Genomic DNA, 24,652 nt, shown 5'->3' with positions numbered 1-24,652 from the left:
ACTCGATCCCAGGACTCCGAGATCATGACCTGAGCCGAAGGCAGCGGCTTAACCCACTGAGCCACCCAGGCGCCCCCTAAGTTGACCATCTTAACAGAACTTATCACAAACTCTATACCATCTAAGATAAAATCTGAAACTCAGACCCCTTTCATAGAATGGAGGCGTTTTCTTGTGTAAGCTCACCAAAGTCATAAACTAGATTGATCTTATCTAGATATCCTGTAAAGTACCTAGATTCCTGGAGTTGTTGTATTTTGTCCTGCATCCAAATTTTAAAGTTAGTTTCTCAGTCAGATGCTCATACTAAAAATTATAAATAGGGGGGTGCCTGGGTGGGTCAGTCGTTAAGCAACTGCCTTGGGTTCAGGTCATGAGGTCCTGGGATCGAGCCCCGGATCGAGTTCCCTGCTCAGTGGGAAGACTGCTTCTCCCTTTCCCCCTCCCCCAGCTTGTGTTCCCTCTCTCACTGTCTCTCTCCCTGTCAAACAAATAAATAAATCTTTTTTAAAAATTAAATAAATAAAATTATAAATAGGAAATAAGGTCCACTGTTTTCTTACAATTGTAAGTGACTTAAAATTTAAGGCTGATTAAAATATCAATGGAAATATGAACACAAAGAATAAAAACACACATACTGTTAATGCTATTCTCCACCATCCTTCTCTTTCAACAGATGATGTCTTTCGCACTGGTTTCTATTAACAAACATAAAATGTGCTTACTCATTTGAGAGGTGATCCATGGAAGTTAATTATAAATATATTTTATAAAACATTTGCTTGAAGAAATCAATACCTGTGTCAAATTGGTCAGCCTGAATTAAAATAAAACTACATAATGATAAATTTTGCCTGTCACATTTCCTTAAGTTGCTATTTTATGACTTGAAGTGCTTCCAAGTTCCCATCTAAATTCCCTTTGGAAAAATGAAAGTAATAAACAGCCTCATCTCAAAAGACATGTCATAAGGAAAATTAGATGTGACAAAAAAATTTGGTGTTCTTAGGAAGGAAAGAGTTATGTAATTGACCAAAATTGTGTCATAATAGATTTACGGTTAAGGTGATTGGGCTGGAAGTTCAAGGTGAAAGTGCATAGTCATCAAATTAATGTGATATTGGGATACAAATTCCCAGTGATACGGCAAATGTTGAAAACTGCCCTTTCCTGTTTTTATACACACTATCAAACATGTATAATACAAATATGATACAGCTAGTTCTCTCAGCTTGTCCAGCCAGATGTGACACTAAAGAGGCAGAATGACAGAGGAGCCAGATCACCTTGGGCTTGAACTCGAGCTCTGTCACTAACTAGGAGCACTAGGTAGTTACTTAATTAACCCTTACAAGCCTCAACTCCCTCTTAGGAGTATAAAAATAAGGCATAAGAAGGTTGGCACGAGAATAAATCATAATACATTTAAAGACTTGGACCCAAACCCGGTGCTCAATAAATGGTTCCCTTTATTTTTAGCACCTCACCTGCCCAGTTAAAAAGCAGATGATTTTGGTATTGCTTAGTTTCCAAGGACGCTCTTGGTTTCCACCTTAGGTACCTTATACCTATTTATTATTATTCCACATTTGTTTCAGCTTCACCACCAACAGAACACAGTTGTATAGTTTTTTCCTTTTGTACTACTTTCACTAGGTAAAGTCATTAAAACAATGAATTGTACTTCCATTTATAATGCTTTTGTTATTACTATAAAATATGTTATTTTGAGCAGCAATGCATTAGAAATAATAATCAGTAAAACTGATATAATTCATTCTTCCTTTTTAGCAACTTATACCCACTCTACTTATGAGTACCTCTGGGCTTTAGTTTTACTATGAAATGTGCATTTCTCTAAAAAACAAAACAAAACAAAACAAAACCCACTGTTTCATACACAGTGCTAAGTCTGAATTTTTTCCTATATGTTCCCTTTATTAGATTTATGTTGAATCTTCTCTGTTGCACATTTACAGTCACAGAAATCAAACTTTCTCAGGCAGGTCCAGACAAGTCTCCCACCTCTACCGGGGACCAGAAAAATGAAGTGGGAAGAAGGGAGAAGTAAACAGTACTTCTAAAGGAAGGTAATTGGCAGGGGCTGTTTTGTTTTGCCCAAGGCAAGCCATCTAAACTCCACCCACTCATCACTGCAAATTCATTTTAGGGCTGAAGCACTTTCCAAAAGATAGGCTAAACATCTCTTGCCCAAACATATTTAAAAACTAAGTGAAGGTAGTTTAAGGTATTTTATAAATACTCAAATACCAGACAGGGCACAAACGTGTGCGTTCGCTACGTTAAAACCCATCCTCTGGGCAGAGGGGGAAATGAAAGCAGTTGTCCAGCGCAGTTGGTAGTATGGAAGAAGTAAAGAAAATACAGAAAATAAAGGGTGAATGGAAGGATGTGGAGAGCAAGGGGAGAGGAAATAAAACCAAGTACACTCAGATAAAGATCAGGACCACTGGACTGCTGGGTAGGTAGAGGAAGGCAGGGAGAGGTGCGAAGCAAACCAAGGGGCGCAAAGGCCCAGCGTTAGGAAGACGAGAGAGTTCGGCCACCGGAGCTGAGGGCGGGGCGGGGGGGGCGGTGATGGGGGGCATGGCAGTCGGTAGTCGGGGCCGCGGGAAGTCCGTCTGTACCGTGGAGGTGACTCCCAAACTGCCAGGTGCCATGTCTTCCCTTAGAGAATTGGAGGTGATGGCGATGATTGGCTGATCCATTGAGGCCTCCTCGCTCCGTCAGCGTCTGGTTGCCAGGAGGCGCCTGGGGCCTTGGGCTCCCGAGCGTGCGCAGGAGACCTGCCAGCTTTGTGTCCGGTGGTGGAGAGGGGAGGCGGGCGAACCGAGGCCTCGCGCCCTGCCGCGTGCACAGGAAATCGTCCCCCGTCACGTACGTGTGGTGAGGGAGGCGCAGCGGAGCCCTGGGTGGGTCGCTGCCACAAGGGAGGCTTATAAAAGACGGTTTGTGGGAGCCTGAGCGTACCACATTCCCCACGGGCCTTTTCCAAATTACCCACACCCCCAAGCTGGGAGAGTGTTTTGTAGGGTACTTCGCTTTAGCGCCAAAAATCAGCCCTAGCACCCACTTTCTAAGGTGGTTTCTAAGCTCCTCCGGATGGAAATTTGGGGTGTGTCTCTTTTCCTGCCTCTGACTTTAGGAGCACTAGACACAGTGGGCTTCCCTAGCTGTGAAAGGAAAGGCCACCCCTTTTTCCTGATAGTCCTTTTACACTTTCAAGCTTTTAGCTGTAGCTTCTCAACCTTTACATAAACTTTCTCATCTTTAGAAACAGACCCACCCGTCAACGCGAGTAATCCCATTTTATGGAGTACCTGCGGTTTTCTAAATACTTAATATACAGTAATCTAATTTAATCCTCACAATACTGCGAGGGGAATAATTCCATTTTATGGGTGAGGAAAGAGGCTTCCTTGGACAGTTTAGCATAGATAGTTGACTGGGCATCACATAGAAGTGGCAGAGGCAGAGTACAAATCCAGGTCTTGCTCCAGCAACCCACTGTCCACTATACGGTAAGGTTTCTCCTTCCTTTCACAAATTTCAAAAGTAGACTCCATTCTTTCAACTCCCATACTTTCCTAAAGACATCTTAATCTCACACGTGTACACACTTTCTATTCAAACTGCACTTGGTAAACTAGCCAGTGATCCGATCACCAAATTCAACGGGGATTTTTCAACTATCCAACTTGACCCCATTTGTCACTGCTGCATTGATTACTCCACTCCCTCAGTCCTGAATCCCTCTCCTCCACTACCAGGGTTTGACCACTCCCTGCTGTGATTTGTTGTCTATCTATAAATGTGGTAATAAACCAGTATCTACCCACACAGGGTGATTATGAAGACCAACCTGAGTGAAATGTTTGGAACCATGTCTGGCACAAGGTATTTAGTAAGTACAATCATTGCCTTTGGAACAAAAAGCAAAATTCACAATCCATTTCATCTCCTTTCCCTCATTAAAACCTCACATTCTGATGTATACTTGGAAACCCCAAACATGCCATCTTCACGTTTTTGTGTTCCCTTATGCTAAAATGCTGTTTCCTTCTTCGACAGCCTGGCAAACTCGAGTCAACTCCTCTGAGAAATCCTCCCTGGCCTAATTAATCCCTTGTAGCCCAAAGGACCCTATGCCAATCTTTATGGGAGGTTTCATTTTGACCAATTGTTTCTCCCCTAATTTTTAAACACTTCCCAAGCCAGGTTTTCATCTTAATTCTGAGTTTTCTGAACACAAGAGGGATTAAAATATTTGAATAAATGACCAGTTTAGAGGATGGACTAGCACAATGGTTTTAAACAATTAATGTGCATACAAAACATTTGGGGATCTTACAAAAATACAGATTCAGATTCTGAGGGAGGGCCCAAGATTCTGTAGGTGATTTTTTTTTTTTTTTTTTTTTTTTGAGTAGTGAGATACTACTCAAAAGGGAGTACTCTCCAATAGGGAAAGGCTACTCCCATTTCATTTCTCTTAGTGGGATTCTAAATTCAACATACGAAAACACGAGGAAAAAAACAACCAGACACCAAGTTTGAAATCACAACTGAAATTGTAAGGCCAAGAGACTAATAACCAGAGTTTCCACAAATGTATGAGATTCAATCAAGTCACTGTTCCTCATTTCACTTTCTTATTTTGGCTGAGCCTGTAAAACTGGCCCAGCCGACTAGGGACTGGTACTCTAGAGACCAAAGGAATATGATGAAAGGTACAGAGAAGTCTAGAAACCCATACAAGGTGTGAAATAGAAAGAACATCTCGATGAGAAAATAGTTTTAAGTATCTCAAAAATAGAAACAGCATAGGTCAATGACTTCAAGGACTTCACCAATAAGACAGACTAAGCATGCAGGATAAACAAAATGTCCTCTTAAGAAAGTCTTGCAGGGGCGCCTGGGTGGCTCAGTGGGTTAAATCCTCTGCCTTCGGCTCAGGTCATGATCCCAGGGTTCTGGGATAGAGCCCTGCATTGGGCTCCCTGCTCAGCAGGGAGCCTGCTTCCTCCTCTCTCTCTGCCTGCCTCTCTGCCTACTTGTGATCGATCTGTCAAATAAAATCTTTAAAAAAAAAAAAAGTCTTGTACAGTATCACTGAAAAAATTTAAGATTTGTTTTCAGGTTATCTTAACAGCAGTTTTAAAAGGGTGGGGAGGCATTTCTCTCTGGGACTACACTAAGTAGAAGTCAACGGTGCCTCTCTATGCATCAGATCTTTAATAAAAATTCTGTAAAATACACCCTAAAGAATGGATTATTTTTAACTGCAGTAGTGATTTTTGTTAGAATAATCTGAGAGCAAACATGCTACAGACAGTACAGGGGGAAGAATTACCAATTACCATGATCTGGCTAAAACACAACAGGCAATATGGTTAAGATGTGAAGATACCCAGTTTAACATTGTTGTAGAAAATAGAATTGAGATATGAATCCAGCTCAGTACGTGCCCAATATGACAAGTTATATAAATAACTGCTCTATACTTCAGGGGAGCCTGGGTGGTGCAGCTGGGTAAAAGTCTGACTCTTGGTTTCAGCTCAGGTTGTGATCTCAGGGTCAAGCCAAGTCAGCCAAGTCTGGCTCCATGCTCAGCAAGGACTCTACTTGAGTTTCCCTCTCCCATCTCCCTCTGCCCCTCCTCCCCAAGCTGCCACACTCTCAAAAATAAATCTAAACAAAACTGCAGTATCCTTCCATTTCCTATAAAATCTAAATAATGCCAACTTTGTGACTTTTGTGAATATAAAAATCAGCAATTAATGTGATATACAAAAGTACCCCCAAAATAGCGTACCCCCTTCTACCTTGTTAAATACTTGAAAATGTAGGAACCGGAACTACTGAAGTGAGAAAGATAACTTTGACTCGTATTAGAGTCTTATATGGCTTAACAGCATAGTAATATCAACTGAACTCTTCTTACTGCACATGTCAAGGACTATGCTAAGTGTTTTACCTTCACTACTACAAAAGACAAGTTAAAAACCAGTTGGGTAAATTATACCCATTTTGCAAGTATGATAACTGAAGCTTAGATAATACTGACCTAAGTTTACCCAGAGCAGTGATCTGAGAACTGTTGAAATAAAACACCAAAGCCCATGTTATCTTGCTGGCCTTCCTTTTGACTCAACAATTCCATGTAATGAAGGTCTTCCTATTTAACTGATTGTCTGCCTAATATGTAAAAATGTAATTCCCCATTAAGATTATATCAATGCCTTAATTTCCCTTTAAAACCTACTTCTCTCTCTTGTCCTTCAATAACCATTCAGTTTTATATTTTCTGGTGGAATAAAAATGGTATTAAAATAGTCCAAGACGGGCAGTGACCTGCCAAAGGGACTTCCCCCCTGGTAAGATTTACCTGTGGCTACAATAATCATTGTATTATACTGTTTTAATATACTTTATATGAATATATTTATAAATATACTTTTAGTATACTTAATGTTTTAATACACTTTAATGTTTTAATCTTGGCTCTGGTTTGCTCTGGAATCTTTCATTAAATATTATTAAGTATTTAAAAGGCAGCTAAAAAACAAAAAACCCTGAAAACCACTTTTTGAGTAGCTTAAAATTACAGAGAAAGCAATGGTTTAGAAGTAACAAAACCCAAAGCAAGGTTTAGTTACTGCCAGTCCAACTCCTAAAGATACCTTTCTTTGTAAAACATGTCCCGGATAGGCAGGACAACTGAAAATTCTCCTTTGCTTTATGAAAAGGAAAAGGCACCATTAGCAAACAGAAGTAAAAACATAATAACAACACCCTACCTTGGATTGCTTATAACAGAAAATATTCCTAAAATCATTGCCTGGCTAAAGTTAATATGGACAAATGGATATGCCAAAGTTGAAAAATATGTAAAAAGACTGGAAACAATAAACATCTACATTATGTCAGCTCCCATGCTAGGTACACTTACAAAAGGTCTTAATCTTTCGAAGGAAGTATCACAATTTAAAAACGAAACAAAATCTAGGTAGTAAAACAACAACAAAAACATATCTAAATTACACCAAGTAAAAACCACCCCAGTATTTGATTCTAAGAATTGTTCCACCTCAAGGTAATTAAAGGACGCTGATTCAGAGCAACAGTTGGGTAAATTGTAATTTTTTTATTGGAAAACAAATATACAACTTGGAATGGATTTGAGGCAAATTGTGCCATAAGCAGATTTTCTTTAAGTGGCTAAACAAAGTTTAAAAGGCAAGTAACAATAAAAGAAAATGTTTCTGGTACAGGACCAGCAGTACAAAAAAATAGTGTACGAGTACCTGGATAATACACCCGTTTTGCAATAGTGCAACTTTTAAGTACATATTGTTGACTGTCCATAGTCCACGCAGAGTTACAACTCCACACTTCAACAACAACATGCTGACAGTTCCTAAAGAAAACTACTTAAAAAAAAGGCATAACCCAGATGTTCCCTCATTTGACCAACTCCATCTAAGTTTAGATGTGCAGAAGGGCTTAGATATATCCAGAGTAAGCCACATGCAACATGTTACTTGATCAATTTTCTAAAATAAGGTTTCAGGACAATGACAGTAAGATAAGGGAAGAAAACATGGAGGAATGAAGTCCTAATTACTATACATGCATATTTTTTGACAGCGGGGGAACCTTTTACAGATAAGTTACAAACAAAGAAAAGGCAAATAAACAATTTTGTACAAGAAATTTAACACATTCTGTACAGTCTTCACTTTGCTGTCATCATTTGTACAAACTCTGAAAAAGAAGAAGTACACAAAAAGTTGCATCAATGGTAAAAGAATGACAAAACCAATCACATTACTCAATCTCTGAGCAGTTTCCAATTTCCCTTTCTTTCCTCAAAAATATACAGTATAGAATCGTCAAGCTTTGTCAAAGCTAGAACTTCATAAACCAAAATTATTTAGGATTATTAATCAATAAACCAAATTAATGCTTTAGACAAGTTATTATAAAATAGAAGGATTTTTGCTCTTAAGTTCATTACAACATGGTAATTTTGAACTGAGGCAGAAGTAAACGATCTCAGACTAAAGCTAATTAGAGGGAAAATAAATCCAATGAAGGAAGGAAAATCATCTTACTTTAATTTTGAGGATTCTGAAATAAGTTTAAAGCTTTCCAAATTGTTCCACAATCATTATAAAAAGATTGTTTCAGCATAGTATGGAGCACCATGCTTCTCAAACTTTAAAATGTGTATGAAACTGTCCAGCAATCTTGTTAAAATACCTAAAATATGGTAGGACCTGATAGTAAACAATTCTAAAAAGTCCTCAGGTGATCGTGATTTTCCCTTATTTGTAGAAAATACTCTGAATTGCAAAAGGTTTGTAAATATAAAAACCGTTTTAGCATCTTCATTTGGCAGGAGTGGAGACACTAATTTTGACCTAGGAGACATATAACACATACCTTGTACCTTAAAATCAAAGCACAGAATGAGGAGTAAAAGATTTACCTTCATAGTTTACTTGACCATCACCATCAATATCTGCTTCCCTGATCATTTCATCAACCTCTTCATCTGTTAACTTCTCTCCCAGGTTTGTCATCACATGGCGAAGCTCTGCTGCACTAATATAGCCATTGCCATCCTAGAAAAAATTTAGTAAGATACCTAAGTAAAATTATAGACTCAGAGTTGGGTTGGAACTTTAATAAGTTTATAATAAACTTCACATTAGGGAAAAAAAGATACTTTAGAAATACATACCAACCAAAACCAAACTATAGTTGACTGTCACTGAGAACAGAACAGGATATCATACATTAAAATCACTGTTTCTGGGGCACCTGGGTGGCTCAGTCAGTTAAGTGTCTGCCTTTGGCTCAGGTCACGATCCCAGGGTCTTAGGATCAAGCCCCAGGTCTAGCTACCTGCTCAGTGGGGCATCTGCTTCTCCCTTTGCCCCTCCCCTGCTCATGGGTTTGCACTCTCTAATAAATAAATATAATCTTAAAAAAAATAAAATAAAATCAGTTTCTTAGTTCCAAAGTCAGTGATGCCTCCTTTGCCAAGATTCATCCTCAAAATTTAACAAATCCAATCCCCGAATACCTACCTTATCAAACACACGGAATGCTTCTCTAATTTCTTCTTCACTGTCTGTGTCTTTCATTTTTCTTGCCATCATTGTCAGAAATTCCGGGAAGTCAATTGTGCCATTACCTGAAATGGTTTGTTTAGTTGAAAGAGTACTAAAGAATTTAAATGCCCTCTTCAATTCCCCCTCCCCCAAACCCCAGTTTAAAAAAACTTACCATCAGCATCTACTTCATTAATCATGTCCTGTAACTCTGCTTCTGTGGGATTCTGCCCAAGAGACCTCATTACAGTTCCCAATTCCTTTGTTGTTATAGTTCCATCACCATCCTTGTCAAATAGTGAAAAAGCTTCTTTGAATTCTGTTTAAGAGACCACAATCCAAACATAGAGGTTAACAATAAAAACCTCCTAAATGATATATATTAATCAACTCTTAAAGCAAAGGTATATATGGAGGTAACACCTGAAACCAGCCTTTGATTCCTGAAGAATTATGTGGGAAAAACTTGCTATATTTCAAACATCTTTAGCTAATCATGCCAATATATGCTCATACTGACCTATCAGCAAGTTTTTTTCACCTAAAAAATTACAAAAGGACTCCAATACCTAGACCGGATAAAAGTCAAAATTATTCTGGGTTGAAGGAGGCAAAGAATCAAAGCCCCAAATGAGCGGCTTCCCTATTTTCTATTAAAGTTCAGAATATAAAAATAAGACTGGTTCCTAACTGGCACCACCAGTACCTGGTATCCAACATGTTTCCATAGAACTATATGTATTATACTCAGAGTAAGCCTCAAAAATTAAAATTAAATCTCTTTAAAATCTACTAATTTAGGGATGCCTGAGGGGTGGCTCAGTCATTAAGCGTCTGCCTTGGGCTCAGGTCATGATCCCAGGGTTTTGGGATGGAGCCCCGCATCTGGTTCCCTGCTCCACGGGAAGCCTGCTTCTCCCTCTCCCACATCCCCCTGCTTGTGTTCCCTCTCTTGCAGTGTCTCTGTCAAATAAACAAATAAAATCTTAAAAACAAAAACAAAACAACCTACAATTTAAGGGGCACACCTGGGAGGCTCAGTCGGTTACACAACTGCCTTCAGCTCAGGTCATAATACCAGAGTCCTGGGTTTGTGCTCCATGTTGGGCTCCCTACTTACTCAACAGGGTGTCTGTTTCTCCTCCTCCCTCTGCCCTGCTCGAGCTCTCTCGTTCACTCTCTCTCGAATAAATAAAATCTTAAAAACAAAACTACTAATTTAAGAACAACAAAAAAAAAAACCTCTAAACTTCAGAACAATATGCAATAGACCAATTGCCTTTTCTGACCTATAAAGAACTATCACCAAAAATCTATGATGGTATTAACAATGGGATGATCAAGATATGAATGGCCAGTTTTAGCTAAGTATTGTATCACTGACAGCAAAGGTAATTTAGACCTTTTTAAAGAATATAAAATCCCAAACCTTTAATATAGTTAAAACATCCTATTACATCTTAAAAATCATCTTGTGAAATTATGTTCCTTTTAACTCACCACTAGATTACATGGAAAGCTGTTGAAGCAGCGGTCTAGAATACTGGCTTCCCCATTTATTTCATAAACTAAAGCACAGATTAAATTTGGTAGTGCAAGGTCATATAAATGAACTAAAACACAATGGCAGTATTTTCTGGTAGGGTACTTTTTAAAAGCTATCAGACCCTCTTTTTAAGCAAACCCAAAACATTTCCAAAGTTCACAGGGCTAAGCTCCCTCAATATATCTATACATTTGAAAGTACATACCTGACATGTTTAAGTAATAGTTTGCTTCCTCTTATATAGTCCAAGGCTATTTACTCCCCCCTGCCTTTCTATCCTTTCTCCAATTCATATACATCCCTGTTTCAATCCATCATAATCTCTTCTCTGGACTCAACTACTCTTCCACTGATTTGCCATTTACATGTGTCTCTTAGCTTAAAACGAAATTCAAACATTGTGTTTTCTCTTACATGCCTGCCCTTATCTCTCCCCAAATCTTGGAAGCATCATTATTCATATATATCCCTTTCTTCTACCAATCCACTATTAAAATTACTTCCAGCTCCAACTCATCAGTTGAAAATGCCAAGTTTACCAATAACAACTTCGTTGCCCAATTAAACAAGTGTCTTTAAGTACATGAGGCCATACAGCATAGAAACTAAAAGTAGACTTCGGAACGCAACTTGTGTTTAATAATCCCAGCTCTGCTACTTACCAGTAGTGTAACCTAGGCAAGTTAAGTTACTAAACCTTTCCTATCTCAGCTTCCTCATTTTTGTTAAATAGGAATAACTATACCTACCTTCCTAAGTTTACGAACTTCATTAATTACTAAGTATAAAGCACTTAGAAGTAGGTCTGGGAGCGCCTGGGTGGTTCAGTGGGTTAAAGCCTCTGCCTTCAGCTCAGGTCATGATCTCGGGGTCCTGGGATCAAGCCCCGTATGGGGGGGGGTTTCTCTGTTCAGCGGGGAGCCTGCTTCCCCCCGCCCCCGCTCTGCCTGCCTCTCTACCTACTTGTGATCTCTAATAAATAAAATCTTAAAAAAAAAAGAAGTAGGTCTGGCAAGTAAATAGTTAAGTGTCAAGAAAAGGATGATCTCACTTTCCTGCAGGATCCAAAACTATACTGAGAAACTCTAAACTTCTCTTGGCTTTCACAACAGTACCTCAGTTTACCTGCCTTACACTGCCGAAGACTCTTGCTCCTATTTATCTCTCACACGTAAATGTGACCAATTTTCTTCCTCTTTTCCACCATCTCTCATCTATGCCTACTCATAATGAAGGCTTCTTTAGTCTACTCCTCTATCTCAACATAATACAGTAGTTCCCCCACCCTTACCACAGTTTCGTTTTCTGCCTCTTCAGCTACCCATTGTGAACTGTAGTCCAGAAGCAGAGGATCCTTCTGGCATACCACAGGTCAACAGCAGCCTGATGCTATATCACAATGCCTACATCATTCACCTCACTTCATCTCATCTCCTAGGCATTTTACCATCCCAGAGAGTCACAAAAAGGGCAAGTACAGTATATGGTGAGAGACCGCACTAGTTTAACTTACATTATAGTATACTTTCACAATCATTATTGTTGTTCATCTATTGTACCTAATTCACAAATACTGTATCATATGTGTGTGTATAAGAAAAACCAGTTTGGTACTGTCAGTGATTTCGGGCATCCACTGGCATCTTAGAGCATACCTTCCCACCACAGACTGGGGAGGCGGGGTCTACCATACCTTTATTTCTGACTTCCTACAGGATATGCCCCTTGGCTGACCCCAAGCGAGACTTATGAAAGTGAATTCTGTATTCCCCAACAACCCTAGGAATGCAAGCAAAACACACTTTAACTTTCCCTGTGAAATATGTCAACAAGTCCTGTTGCATCCTCCCATTTCAATACTGCCTGATTATTTTTATCTCAACAAGCAGTATCTTATTTCATGGTCCCTCCTCTTTTGCCTAGACTATTATTACAATAGCCTTCTAACTGGGTTCTTTATTTAAAATTACCTACACAACCACCTGGGTCATATTACCTTTCTAGATTACCACATTCCTTTCTTATGTTTAAAATCTATTAACTGCTTAGCTTTAGACCAGGTTATCACTGACTAGTTGGTAGTTTACTACATTCAGTATTAGCATAGTTCCATTCCATTTAAAACCGTTTGTTTTCAGAGGCACTCCCCTGGTATCACAAGCTTAGTAGCAAACTACTGATTGATTTTATTAAATTAGTCTACATTAGATCATTAGATTAACTAGATTGACTCAATGACAAAAACACATCAATAAATCCCACAAATAGAATTTGATGAAGACATTTCCATTTTACTCAGGGTTTTATTTTTTTTTTCAACAGGATGTAGAAATACTGTCTAGAAATCCAAAAACTATTAGGGTTTGAACACATGCCATTTACCACCTAGTAACTTAGGCTACAAGAAAATCAAAGCACTGAGAAACATGGTTTTGTTTACATTACATTTGCTGCTATAATACCTAGCTACAGGTATTAACACTACCATTAACTGCAAAAAGTTTCCAATGTGTAACTAACTATAATCATTTTACTGTATGACTTAATTGTTAAGACTAGAGTAAGTTTACAAATATGTGTTCTTAATTTCAAGGAGTTAATATAATAGTATATTAAGTTATAAATAAGTTAATATAATAGTATATTAACTTAAAAAAAAAAAAATAGGCTCCACACCCAGCATGGGGCCCAATGCAAGGCTTGAACTCACAACCCCGAGATCAAGACCTGAGCTGAAATCAAGAGTCAGATGTTTACCCAACAGAGCTACCTAGTTGCCCCTAAAATACATTAACTTTTAAAATGCTTGCTGGAGGGGTGTCTAGGTGGCTCGGTCTCCGGGTCCTGGGATCGGGCCCCACATCAGGCTCTCTGCTCAGCAGGGAGCCTGATCCCCCACCCCCGACTACTTGTGATCTCTCTCTATGTCAAATAAATAAATAAAATCTAAAATAAATAAATAAATAAAATGCTTGCTGAAATAGTGAAAAGCAGAAAATAAGACCATATCTATGCTATAACTACTAGTTATAGTTTAAAGGTACAAGAAAGGAACAAATGTCAAGATTTATTCCAATTTTTTATCTGTATTTTTACACCAGAGCCAGAAATACCTGTAAAATTCCTTGAAATAAAACTCAAAAGTACAATTTAGGGGTGCCTGGATGGCTCTGTCATTAAGCATCTGCCTTCACAGCTCAGGTCATGATCCCAGAGGGGCCTGTGATCAGCCCCGCATGGGGCTCCCTGCTGCTCCCTCTCCCACTCCCCTCGGCTTGTATTCCCTCTCTTGCCTTTTCTGTCAAATAAATAAAAAGCTTAAAAAAAAAAGTACAATTTAAATTCACCTGTCCTTACAGCTCCCTACCTTACTTTATAACTGGTATAATCTTTATGTATAGAAGTATGCCATTCTTAACTGTAATTCCCAGGAATGACGAACCAAATGTCTGTTTACCAACTTCCATTTATTTAGAAAATTCTGAACCTAATTAATTTCTTAAAGGACATGTATCAGACTTTTGTTGGCACTATGTAAACTGAGTAAGGTTATTATCTTCCAAGTTAGGTTTTACCCCTACACTTGACCTTTAAAAAAGAAAAACTCTTGTAGGTTTTTCCTATTAGACGCCTAGATGTCAAACACCAACAACTAATGACATCATGGCAGAATTATGAGCAAAATTAACTAGTGATGTCACAGTGGACACTTCTGGATTGCTCTTTAAGAATAAGTAATATAAACAATTCTAGTAACTTCATCTAAACAAAATACGCTTTTTCTAGACCAAGTTATTTGCTGTTAGGAGACTTTCTAAACAAATGTAGTAGTAATGATTATCGTATAAAGTTAAAATAGTTTAAAAAGAACCTTAGTATATTCAATGCTGATTTACGTGTGAAGTTTGTAAGTACTTTGTTTTTTGGTAAAGATTCTAAGATGCTACTGATTACCACCAATTACAATTTATCAGAATAAAGAAAGTAATTTGCCTCCACCTCAAAGGTGGACACTGAAACAATGGAGGCAGAATAATTCTTAGGACAGGGTAGGTAGTGTTCTGGAATATTTTTTTGTTGTCACACACAACAAAGAAGTGTATCCATTTTTCAGTCCTTACTATGTGGGAGGCATAGGGGATAGAAGAGGCAACAAAAAGATCCCTGATAGCATAGGGTTTTACTTCAGCAGCATAAAAGTTTTGACTCCTTTAAAGGTTCACTAAAACCTGGGGTACCAGGAATGATTTTAAAAGCCTAAGAAAATGCAGGGTAAGGAGAGAATCCAGAATAGATTTTCCCCCATCCCCACTGGAAATTTAAGTATATGATGAAAGCCAACAAAACACCAAATTTATCTTTAAATAAATGTTCCAGTGAACTACTACTAGTATTCTTTATGAAAATGCTATCAGTCTTTGAAGACTGATTCTCTTGAATTTAAAAGACACATGCTTTTTAAAAAAAAATAGTTGTATGTGTGTTTGGGAGTGCAATAATGGGCACCAATTATGTAACAGATACCTTAAAAATACATTTTCTACCTTAAAGTGAAAATGCTGTGCTATCTACAGCAGGGACAACTACCTGACTGGGAACACCAAGAAATGAAAACTAGAGAGGGAGGCCAAAAGTATTAAAGAAGTTAACAGTTTAAGCCTGGATATATGAATTAGCCTGTCACTTCCGATAGGATACATTAACAAAAAATTTTTAAAGTTTTAGAATTTACATGTCACGGATACATTAAAATAGTATAAATGAACAAAGAAATTAGTTCCAAAACTCTGCTTCATTTTTTCAACACTCAGTACATGCAATTTATCAACCCTAGAAACCAAATCCCAGATTTAAGTCAAATTCACACAAACAGTAAAAATAAAATCTGCTTACATTTGGTCCTTCATGCTAACAGCTTCCTACTTTATATAGTCCTATCAGGTTGTATTTGTAATATTTGAGAAGATTAGTGATTTCTGGGTCCTCCAAATTTGTTTATGTGGAGAGGAGGGCTTACTTTAAATGGGCTATATATAGTTGAGTTCCAACTGGGATTTTCAGTTTTCTCTAGCATTAAAAAAAAAAAAAAAGAAAAAGAAAAAAGAAAAAAGAAAGCTTTAGTGCTTTTGAACACTTCTAACTTCTTGCCTACCAGGAAAGCTGTGGTAGTTAAAACTGCCTGATGCTTGTGTTAATAAAAGTCTAAAGAGAGTAAAAGAAGAGTCTGAAAAGCATTTCAACACTACAAGAAACTAAAAAAGAAAGAAAATCCTTTAGTGAGTTTCCCTAATATTTTGAGGTTAACTAGCCATCTCAAAGTGTTAGAATAAAATCAAAAGTACCAATGATTAATGTTATAGCATAAAGACAAGACATCAAGTTTTACATAACAATTTCATACATTTCCATGGCAAACCAAAGGAGACAAGATTTAATTAATTAATTTTTTAGTTTATTTTTAAAGATTTTATTTATTTAGTTGACAAATAGAGACACAGGGAGAGAGGGAACAGAAGCAGGAGGAGTGGGAGAGGGACAAGCAGGCTTGTCTTATGTGGGCGGTGATCCCAGGACTCTGGGATCATGACCTGAGCTGAAGGCAGATGCTTAACAACTGAGCCACCCAGGCGCCCCAGGAGACAAGATTTAAAAAGCTCATTTCAATAGATGCTATTGTTCCTTCCTTAAGACAAAATTCAACATACTATACATTTAGAATATAGAACGGTAACTTTTGCATCTATGTTTTTCTCTAGAGATAATGGTTATTCCTGACTGATTCTACATACAGTTCTAAGGTTAAAATATTAGCTACTTCAAACTGGGGTAAATTCAATGTTCCCTCTGGGATTCAACACTTCAAATTACCTATTAATTATTACCTGGCTCTTTTTTTCTTGTGAAGAGTAATTTGGAGTTGCAGTGTTAAAAACTGCCCAGAATTCACGTTTTAAAGATAATCTTCAAGAAAAACAAAGACCACCACCACCAAGTTCCAAAGTATACCCCCACGTAGCCTAAAACCTTGCCTTTCATTACAGTCAGCCCCATATATCTCCCAAAGGCAAGCATACCTTCTCATTTTGAATTACTATATTACATTACACCACTTGTTATTATCTATTACATAGACTGAAGTCAATTTTTTCATAAAGGTATCTTACTTTGACACTAGCTATTTGATTTATAATAAAATCCAATGGGTACCACTTAGCTAAGTATTTCTTACCTGCAATCTGCTCTTCAGTCAGTTGGTCAGCCTACAAAGAGATCACAAAGATAGGTATGCAGATGAGCAGTTAAATTAACCAAGTTTAAAAACTTTCAAGGTTCACCTTTTACCATAAATTACATTTGGCATAACACTCCTTAGTACTAGCAACATACATAGGTAGAAAATGAATTATGTTTTAAGGTAGAAAACGCATATTAAGTAGATAGATAGGTTTATCTTCAAAGCTAAGGGATGCTGACCAAGTTTAATACTTAAACCCCAAGTATTATTTCAGAATATACATCAAAGTTTCAATTTCACACAAACTGGGGGGAAAAAGCAATTTGGCATAGTAGAAAATTTAAAGGAAGTTGTTATTCTTCTAAAGCAAGGAGAGAATCCAACAAAAACATGGTTTCCTTTCTCAAAGTTAAGATACCTAAACTTTTCACCTTTTTTGATAAATAAAAACCAGTATTATCAGAAATTATCAGAAATCTTCACTGAACCAAAAATAATGTCCAAGAACCACACTCAAAATTACCCCTATAAATGGTTAAACACATCATGTAGACATGAGAATGGTCTTCCAAACCTGAAACAAAAAATAAACCCACAACACTAAGCAAAAATCCAAGCTGTCCTGGTTGGGGAAACATGAAAGCTACCAGTTTTTACTTCTCACCTGGCAGGCAAATATAAAGAATCAGGATTCCCAACATTTGAACTACATTATTTACTAAATATTAAGTCCAGCCATCCATTTTCTCTTGGACTTTCGGAATTCCAATGTGTGCCTAAAGTTTGTGATTTTTTAGCATACAGAGTAGAGTTATTTTTGCTAAAATGAAAAAAAGGCCAGGCATTTGCTAAAGCCTTCTATAGATACTGTTTTTACTCAATCTTCACAATAACCCTCTAATGGCATCATTATCCCCTATAGGTTCAGGTTAAATTTCAGGGAGGATAATAAAATTAGTAACTAGTTTTAAATACTAGAATTAAACTAGAATTAAACACAAAGGTGTCAGATGTATTCACCGCCTGTAAGTTTCAAATGCAGAGTACCATAATATATAGTAACATATCTGCATAATACCAAGGCTCCTTTTTCCTCATGTGGCCTTCATCTTTGGACATTTCACCACAGCAGTACAAAAACCCATGAAGCAACTGTTTATATGGTACTAATACTAATTAGACCCAGTCTTCTAATATTCTTACCTATATGGAATCAAGCATTCTGTGATTAATCCATTCATTAGTATAAAAGAATAAACACTGCCTCGTTTCATTCTTTTTTAAAGACTACCTTAATGAAAAGTAGCATCACATTTTTCTAGGGGACAGCATGAGAAAATTTGGGAAGGAACCCGGAAAGCCAAGTTTCTTTCCCTACTCAACACAATTTTGATTTGACCTCAATGCGAATTCAACTTGTTTCTATTAAAAAAAAAAAAAAAAAAAAAAGGCCCAAAAGGCCTGGTAACTTGAAATTGAAGAAGCAATAATTAAGTTCAAATGCAGGAGTAAAAAAAAGAAAAGCTACTTTTAACCTTCCAAATCCCAATCTTCTATCTGATATAACATCAGTCATCCAATTGTTTTCCCTAAGGAGTTAAGATTTAAAACACGGTAAATCCAGACTTGAAATTTGCTTTGTTAGAGGCTATAAAGGATTTACTTCTGATTCCATTTTGCAAGACTTTTATCATTTCTGGGAAAAGGACAACATGGCAGAGTTGGGGGGGAAAGCATAGCATTTTGTATCATTGCTGGACATACTAGTATCCTAGCTCTTCCACTTAAAAAGCCACATGACCTTGGACATGTTACTCTACCTCTCATAGTCAATTTCATCCATACAGTATTAGTATCTACCTTACAAGGTTATTATGCAGAAAGAGAAGCTACTTTTAGGTAAAGTAAAATGCTTTGAACCAAAGAGTTCAGTGATAATTATTTTTTATATATTAACTAATCAAAGAACCTATAATGTTAAATATGAACTTGACTAGTTCAACTTCCACACAGTAAACAGACATGCATGGCATCAACTCTTGCTTCAGAGAGTAGCAGGGCCCACATTAAAGATCTCACAGAGACTGTATTATATGCAGGAATTTTGAAGTTTATTCTTCCTGCTATACTTTCGTCTTTTATCCCAGTCGTCTGTATACCAGATCTCTTCTTAAGGGGACCAAAATATACAAATAAACATGTCTGCTTTCCTTCTCATATAATATGGAGATGCCTATTTTAAACTTACCCTTTCTAGGAAGTTATTAAGTTTAAAATGTATTACTGCTACACGGAAATTTCTTTATTAATTTTACTCTTACCATTCATTTACAACTAAGCATTGCATAACATTGTCTATTGTCTTTTCTAGGTATCAGAATATAAAATTAAACATCATGAATAAATATTTGTTAACCACCTTAAAAACAAAACAAAAACCCAGCAAACCTACCACTGTGTTCCATGCTATCCTTTTTTTTTTTAAGATTTTATTTATTTGACAGGAGAGAGAGAGAGAGAGAGAGAGAGAGAGAGAAAGAGAGAGAGAGAGATAGATCACAAGTAGGCAGAGAGGCAGGCAGAAAGAGTGGGGAAAGAAGGCTCCCCACTGATCAGAGAGCCCCATTGGGGGTCCATCCTAGGACCCTGAGACCATGACCCAAGCCAATGGCAGAGGCTTATACCACTGAGTCACCAAGACTCCCCTGTTCCATGTATGATATAAGGTGAGAATAAATTTCCATGAAAGCACAAGGTGCAGCCCAGGGACAGATGTGGCAGGTGAAAATCAGTTTAGGAGACTTAGTTAAGCTGAATGTATGGAAGGCTTAGTAAGTATGAAAGCTGCAGGAAGGACTGCTATGTGCAGGAAGGGAAACAGTGTTGTTCTCTCAACAGGGAGCTAGGGGTGGATTTGGTGAAGATGCATTTATATTAAAGCTAGGAAGAAAGGAAGGACAGAAAAGCATGCTAGCTATAAAACAAAACTTTAAAATTACCCAATTTTACTTGGAAAGTCAAAATTTAATGGTCCCACACCATCTTGTCCAGCTCTCCCCCTCTAGCCAGACACAATCTTAGAAAAATTCACAAATGAGCGGCAGCCCAGTTGGTTAAGTGATGACTCCTGATTTCAGCACAGGTCATGATCTCAGGGTTGTGATTGAGTCCCATCTCACCGCTGGGTATGGAGACTGCTTAAGATCCTCTCCCTTTACCCCTTCCCACCCAAAATAAAAGAAAAATTCACAAAAACAGCTTCAAGGAATAAGCTATCAAACAGAATGCTAAGTTACTCACATAGCCTTAAAAATGTTCCTCGATTTTGCTTGCAATGGTTCAAATAACTTAAAAGTTTTTTTTTACTACTAATCCAGAGCTCAAGGTTTTAAAACAAACTTTACCAGCGGAGTTAAGATTAAGGCCTTTAGTAGGCAAAACTACACCACTCCCTAGCACTCTAATTTTTAAGTCTTTTCCAACTACATGCAAATAAATCTGGTTTTTATTTCTGTCTATGGAGAGTGCCATTTTCTTAGTTAGAAGAACTATAAGAATTATACTTTTGGGAAAACTCGAGCTCATTAACACATGTGTTTATCTCCATGAAGAATAATCCACTAGAGAGATGACTAGTTCTTACTCCTTTATTTCTACAACAATTGATAGACTTCCTTCTCCTGTTCATCACTCCAGAGAAAGCTTCCAGGCATTAGTATACTCTCAGGTTCCACACCAGACCTACTGAGTTAGAATCTGCATTTTGAAGAACCATACGTGATGTAAACACTGAGAAACATTAACCTGGATTCACGTGTGATCTGAAAAGTGAATGCATTATGTACCTATCAAAGCAGATATGGATATTCCTGGAGTTTATCTAGTGAATGGCAGTTTTAAAAAATCCAAAATTCTTATCTGAATAAATGTATGAAGCCACAGGTTTAAATCGGAACACAAATTTCTAGCTTTCATTCATTCCTCTTTATTCCAAGTTCTATTTAGATACAACAATGTCTTAATTTTTTTTCTTTTTCTTTTCTTTCTTTTTTTTTTTTTACAATTTCAGAAGTCCGGATATGTCTTACCTGTATTAAAAGCAGCCTTTAAATTATTTCAGTAGAATTAACAGATACCTTAATTCTGACAGAACAGAACGTACTATAGCATCTCTGATCAAAAGAAAAACCATTAGGACAAATTACTTCACAGAAATTAAGACCTTTACTAAAGGCCTACTCTGATCATTGTACCTAAATCTAGAACTTTCTATGTACTTTTAATAGGGCCATAGTGAAGTTCCTCAGTGTAACACAAACTGATCTACTTGCAATTTGATATAATAATGATGATTTAGACAAGCACAAAACTTTCTACTTCTTCATATCTCTTACTTATCATTTGGGCCCTAAATCTTAAAGCGATCCTTGGCTCTTTCAATGCACACGTACATGTAACACTTACATGTAAACCCAAGAGCTATCTGAACAATCTTGTTCTGCTTCCACACAAACTCATTCTTTAACTTATAGTCTTCATTTTAAATCTCCAAGTCTTATAATTATGAAGTTACCTTATGACAACTTCCAACTTAATTTTACGTAACAATGACTGGCAACTGAACAAACTAAATGAAAACCCCCAAGCACCAATAATGTAAACAGTAACTACAGAAGCTTATCACTGGCAAAGGACCATGAAAACTGTAGATACAAACTGCATGCAACACTATGAAAATCTATTCGAGTTCCTGATTCAAGTACCAGACTGATTAGGTAAAAAATTTACCATTCATTTAAAAATACTTCAAAAATTTACTGCACAATTCAGAACCTTGATTACATATACATAATGCACACCTTGTTTCACCTAAAAGTAAATTCAACTAGTATGTTCAAATTCAGAATAAAATAATTTAAAATATCAAAATAGAACGAGTGCATCAAACTTGAGTGAACACTAGTTTTATCCAAGGTGAACTCCTCTGCCCACACCCATACAGGCTGGAGGTTTCAGTTGGCAATGATTCCCAACTCCTGTTTAAGATGTCACCTTGCCTTCTGGACACACCCATCCCTGTAACCACTTGGCAGACGGAAACAAAAAGTAGGTACTGCAAATTACCGCCGTCATTAGGGTAAAAAAACCAGGAGTTCCGGTCTCAAGTGACAGGAAAATGCTTTTTAAGATTCCCTGCTCCCTCTGCCCCCGTATACTCTTCTATCACCACAGTACTTGACAGCCATTACTATGTAAGAGAATTGAACTGCATGTTACCATGGTCTGGCATTTTCTGTACGGAAATACGACTCATTTTCAAGGGAGTTGGAGCAGGGGCAATGCTGTGATTATAGTTCTTTAACATCAGGAGTGCACGTGAGTACTTAATAAGATATAGACACTGGCCTTTTCAACTGTTACGGCAAGATAAAAGCGACTTTCACAACAGAACGTCAGTCACCCCAAAGCTTGCTTTTGGCAGGTGACTAGAAAAAGCATTTCAGACCCAAGCTGGAGCTGACGACTTTCTCTAATAAGATGCGCACTCTGAGCGTGCGCCAGACTTCGGGTATAAAGCTCGTTTCCTTCAACGACAAAGCCACTTATTTTTTCTAGCGTCCAGCCTGGGTAGTGGAAGGCCCCAAGTGGAGTGGAAAGATCAGGGTCCACCGAGCTTCCTTCTCGCCACCGGAGGGGGATGGGAAACTGCCGAAGTCGCCCTCCCCCACCCATCCCCAACTCGCAGCCTCCGCACTGCCGCGGGCAGCCGAGACCTCCGCAGCCCTGCAGGTGCCAGCACAGCAGCTGGGGCGCGAGGCGAGCCGAGCGGGCGGCGGCCCCGCCCCGCCCCCCCCCCCCCCCCGGCCGCTCCCCGCGCCGCGCGGGCTCGGCCCACACAGCGCGCCGCGCCCGCTCGCGCGCCCCCCGCCCCCGGCACGCGGGGGATGCGGGCTAACGGCGGCGCTGGCACTCGCCCCGGGCCTCGCGCTCCCTTCCCGCCCCCTCGGCGCATGGCGGCCGAAAGCGGACAAAGGCGCTTCCTGGCGCCAGCACAAACCGTCCGTTGGGCTTTTGAATCCGGCCCCGGCACCGACCTTTCGAGATGCCCGACCCGCGGCTTTTGCCCTCCCGCTCTCCCCCGCCCTTCCACTTTCTCGTCTCCACCATGTGCTGGGCTGCCCCCCCACCCCTATTCATCACCCTCACCCAGCCAAGCCCCTGAGGAGCTTCAGCTCCTCGAAGCAATGATCCCAGCCCCCGTAACGCTAGGGGACTCCTCTCCGAGGAGAATGAGGATGCGGGAGCACCTGCGACACAACCGCCGCAGTGCTCCGGGTCTCTTTCGCGCCATTCCTCTGGCGAAGACCACTCCTGAGGGATGTGGGGGAGCAGCGTCCCTTTTCTTTAACAAATCTGCTTCAGCCTCGTTCCCCCTCCGGCCAAGCGCCGGCAGCTTAGCGACGCACTCACCATGCTGCAAGCGCTACCGGTCTCCAAGAAGCGACCACACAACCACTCAGCTCGCTCGACCCACTCGGACTAATTCTCCTCCTCCGCCCCCAGCGCCTCATAAACACCTCCCTCCGCCAGATCCCTCCGCCGCATGCCAGATAACGGAACATCGCAAACGAGTTCCGACAAACCCCCTCCTCTCTAACTCTTCTCGGGACTCCTTTATCCACTGTTATTTACTCGACGAGGCAAGAGATAAAGGAAAGCGGGCGAACGAATGACGTAAGTGGGTTTCACTCTCCAGCGAGCCAGTTTAAAGGCCGAGGGAGTCGCGCCTGAGGGGCGCTACTTTGCGGCGCGGAGGAGCATCATAGTGGCGAATCGATCCCCGATGATCGTTGAACCAGCCTCTGATTGGCTGGTTCGTACCTGCAATGCGTCACTCGGGCTCGCAGCAGCCGCCGCCGGGACGCGGTGCGGCTTCTGCCGTTGTGGCTCTGGCCGCGCTGTCCTGGCAACTGCGCCAGGCGGCAGAGTCGCTTCTCTTGCGCTTGGCCACAGAATCTTCCTCCTCCATCCCTCCTTCCGTCCCGCGCTCCTACACACACTTTCCCGCCCCTTGTGCAGGGGTAGGCGAGAACACCTTGGGCAGGTAAAGATTGACGCTGAAAGACCGCAGGAAACCTGTACCCCGCGCTCAGCCTCGGCCTTGTGGAGGCCACAAATTTTTCATTTTACTCCCTCACAAAACCAATAAAGATCTAGATAAGGATAAATGCAGTTGCTTAGCTGAGAGACGAATCCGAAAGGGTCTTCTGTTCATACTTGCCATTCTCCTTTCTTACTGGGGGTACTTTCCCAGAAAAGGCACTCAGAAACCACGGTATCAGAGATTCAATGGGATTAGTCACTCCCATTAGCCTTTTGGTATTGTGAGAAAACAGGGTCCTGGTTTGGAACTATGGACAAGTGTTGGTTGGTGCACTTTCTTAGGTGTGTGACCTTGGATGAGCCATTTCATCTGTAGCCTCATTTATAAAATGGAGGTAATAATACTTCTCTGAAAAGGTTATTGTGAAGATGAGAATAACAAAGAGTTAATGTAAAATGTTAAAGTATCTGGCACAAGGTAAGGGCCCAGCAAGTGGTCACTGTAATACATCTACCCCTCAGAACAAATTTGCCCTTTTGGGTCTCTTAACCTCTCCGATTTAAGAGGATATTTAAAAAACATGTTGAGGAGTTAGCTCCTTGGAACTAGAACCTTGGCTG

At 39.3% G+C, this 24,652-nt stretch overlaps 2 protein-coding genes across 2 annotated transcripts in view; both read right to left on the bottom strand.

Moving 5' to 3' along the window:
• Positions 1-2,732, bottom strand: part of LOC111155952 (sperm-tail PG-rich repeat containing 4) — a 39,676-nt gene extending 36,944 nt beyond the window's left edge. Inside the window, exons 1-2 of the mRNA XM_022516434.1 lie at positions 2,652-2,732; positions 642-701 (exon numbers count right to left, since the gene is read on the bottom strand). Of these exons, the coding sequence (XP_022372142.1) occupies positions 642-701; positions 2,652-2,732 (141 nt within the window). The remainder of the gene's footprint in view (positions 1-641; positions 702-2,651) is intronic.
• Positions 2,733-7,151: 4,419 nt separating this feature from the next.
• LOC111155835 (calmodulin 2) lies at positions 7,152-23,513 on the bottom strand. Its single transcript, XM_022516253.1, has 6 exons — positions 23,399-23,513; positions 16,922-16,952; positions 9,322-9,465; positions 9,123-9,229; positions 8,519-8,654; positions 7,152-7,791 (listed from the first exon to the last, which is right to left on the bottom strand). The coding sequence occupies exons 1-6, from the start codon at positions 23,399-23,401 to the stop codon at positions 7,763-7,765; spliced, it is 450 nt and encodes a 149-aa protein (XP_022371961.1). The 5' UTR covers positions 23,402-23,513; the 3' UTR covers positions 7,152-7,762.
• Positions 23,514-24,652: the final 1,139 nt, after the last annotated feature.

This window comes from Enhydra lutris, unplaced genomic scaffold, assembly GCF_002288905.1.
Source record: "Enhydra lutris kenyoni isolate GAN:26980312 unplaced genomic scaffold, ASM228890v2 scaffoldscaffold44, whole genome shotgun sequence".
Taxonomy (NCBI): Eukaryota; Metazoa; Chordata; class Mammalia; order Carnivora; family Mustelidae; genus Enhydra; species Enhydra lutris.
The sequence above is the reverse complement of the archived record's forward strand: the minus strand, read 5'-3'. Positions and strand labels throughout refer to the sequence as shown.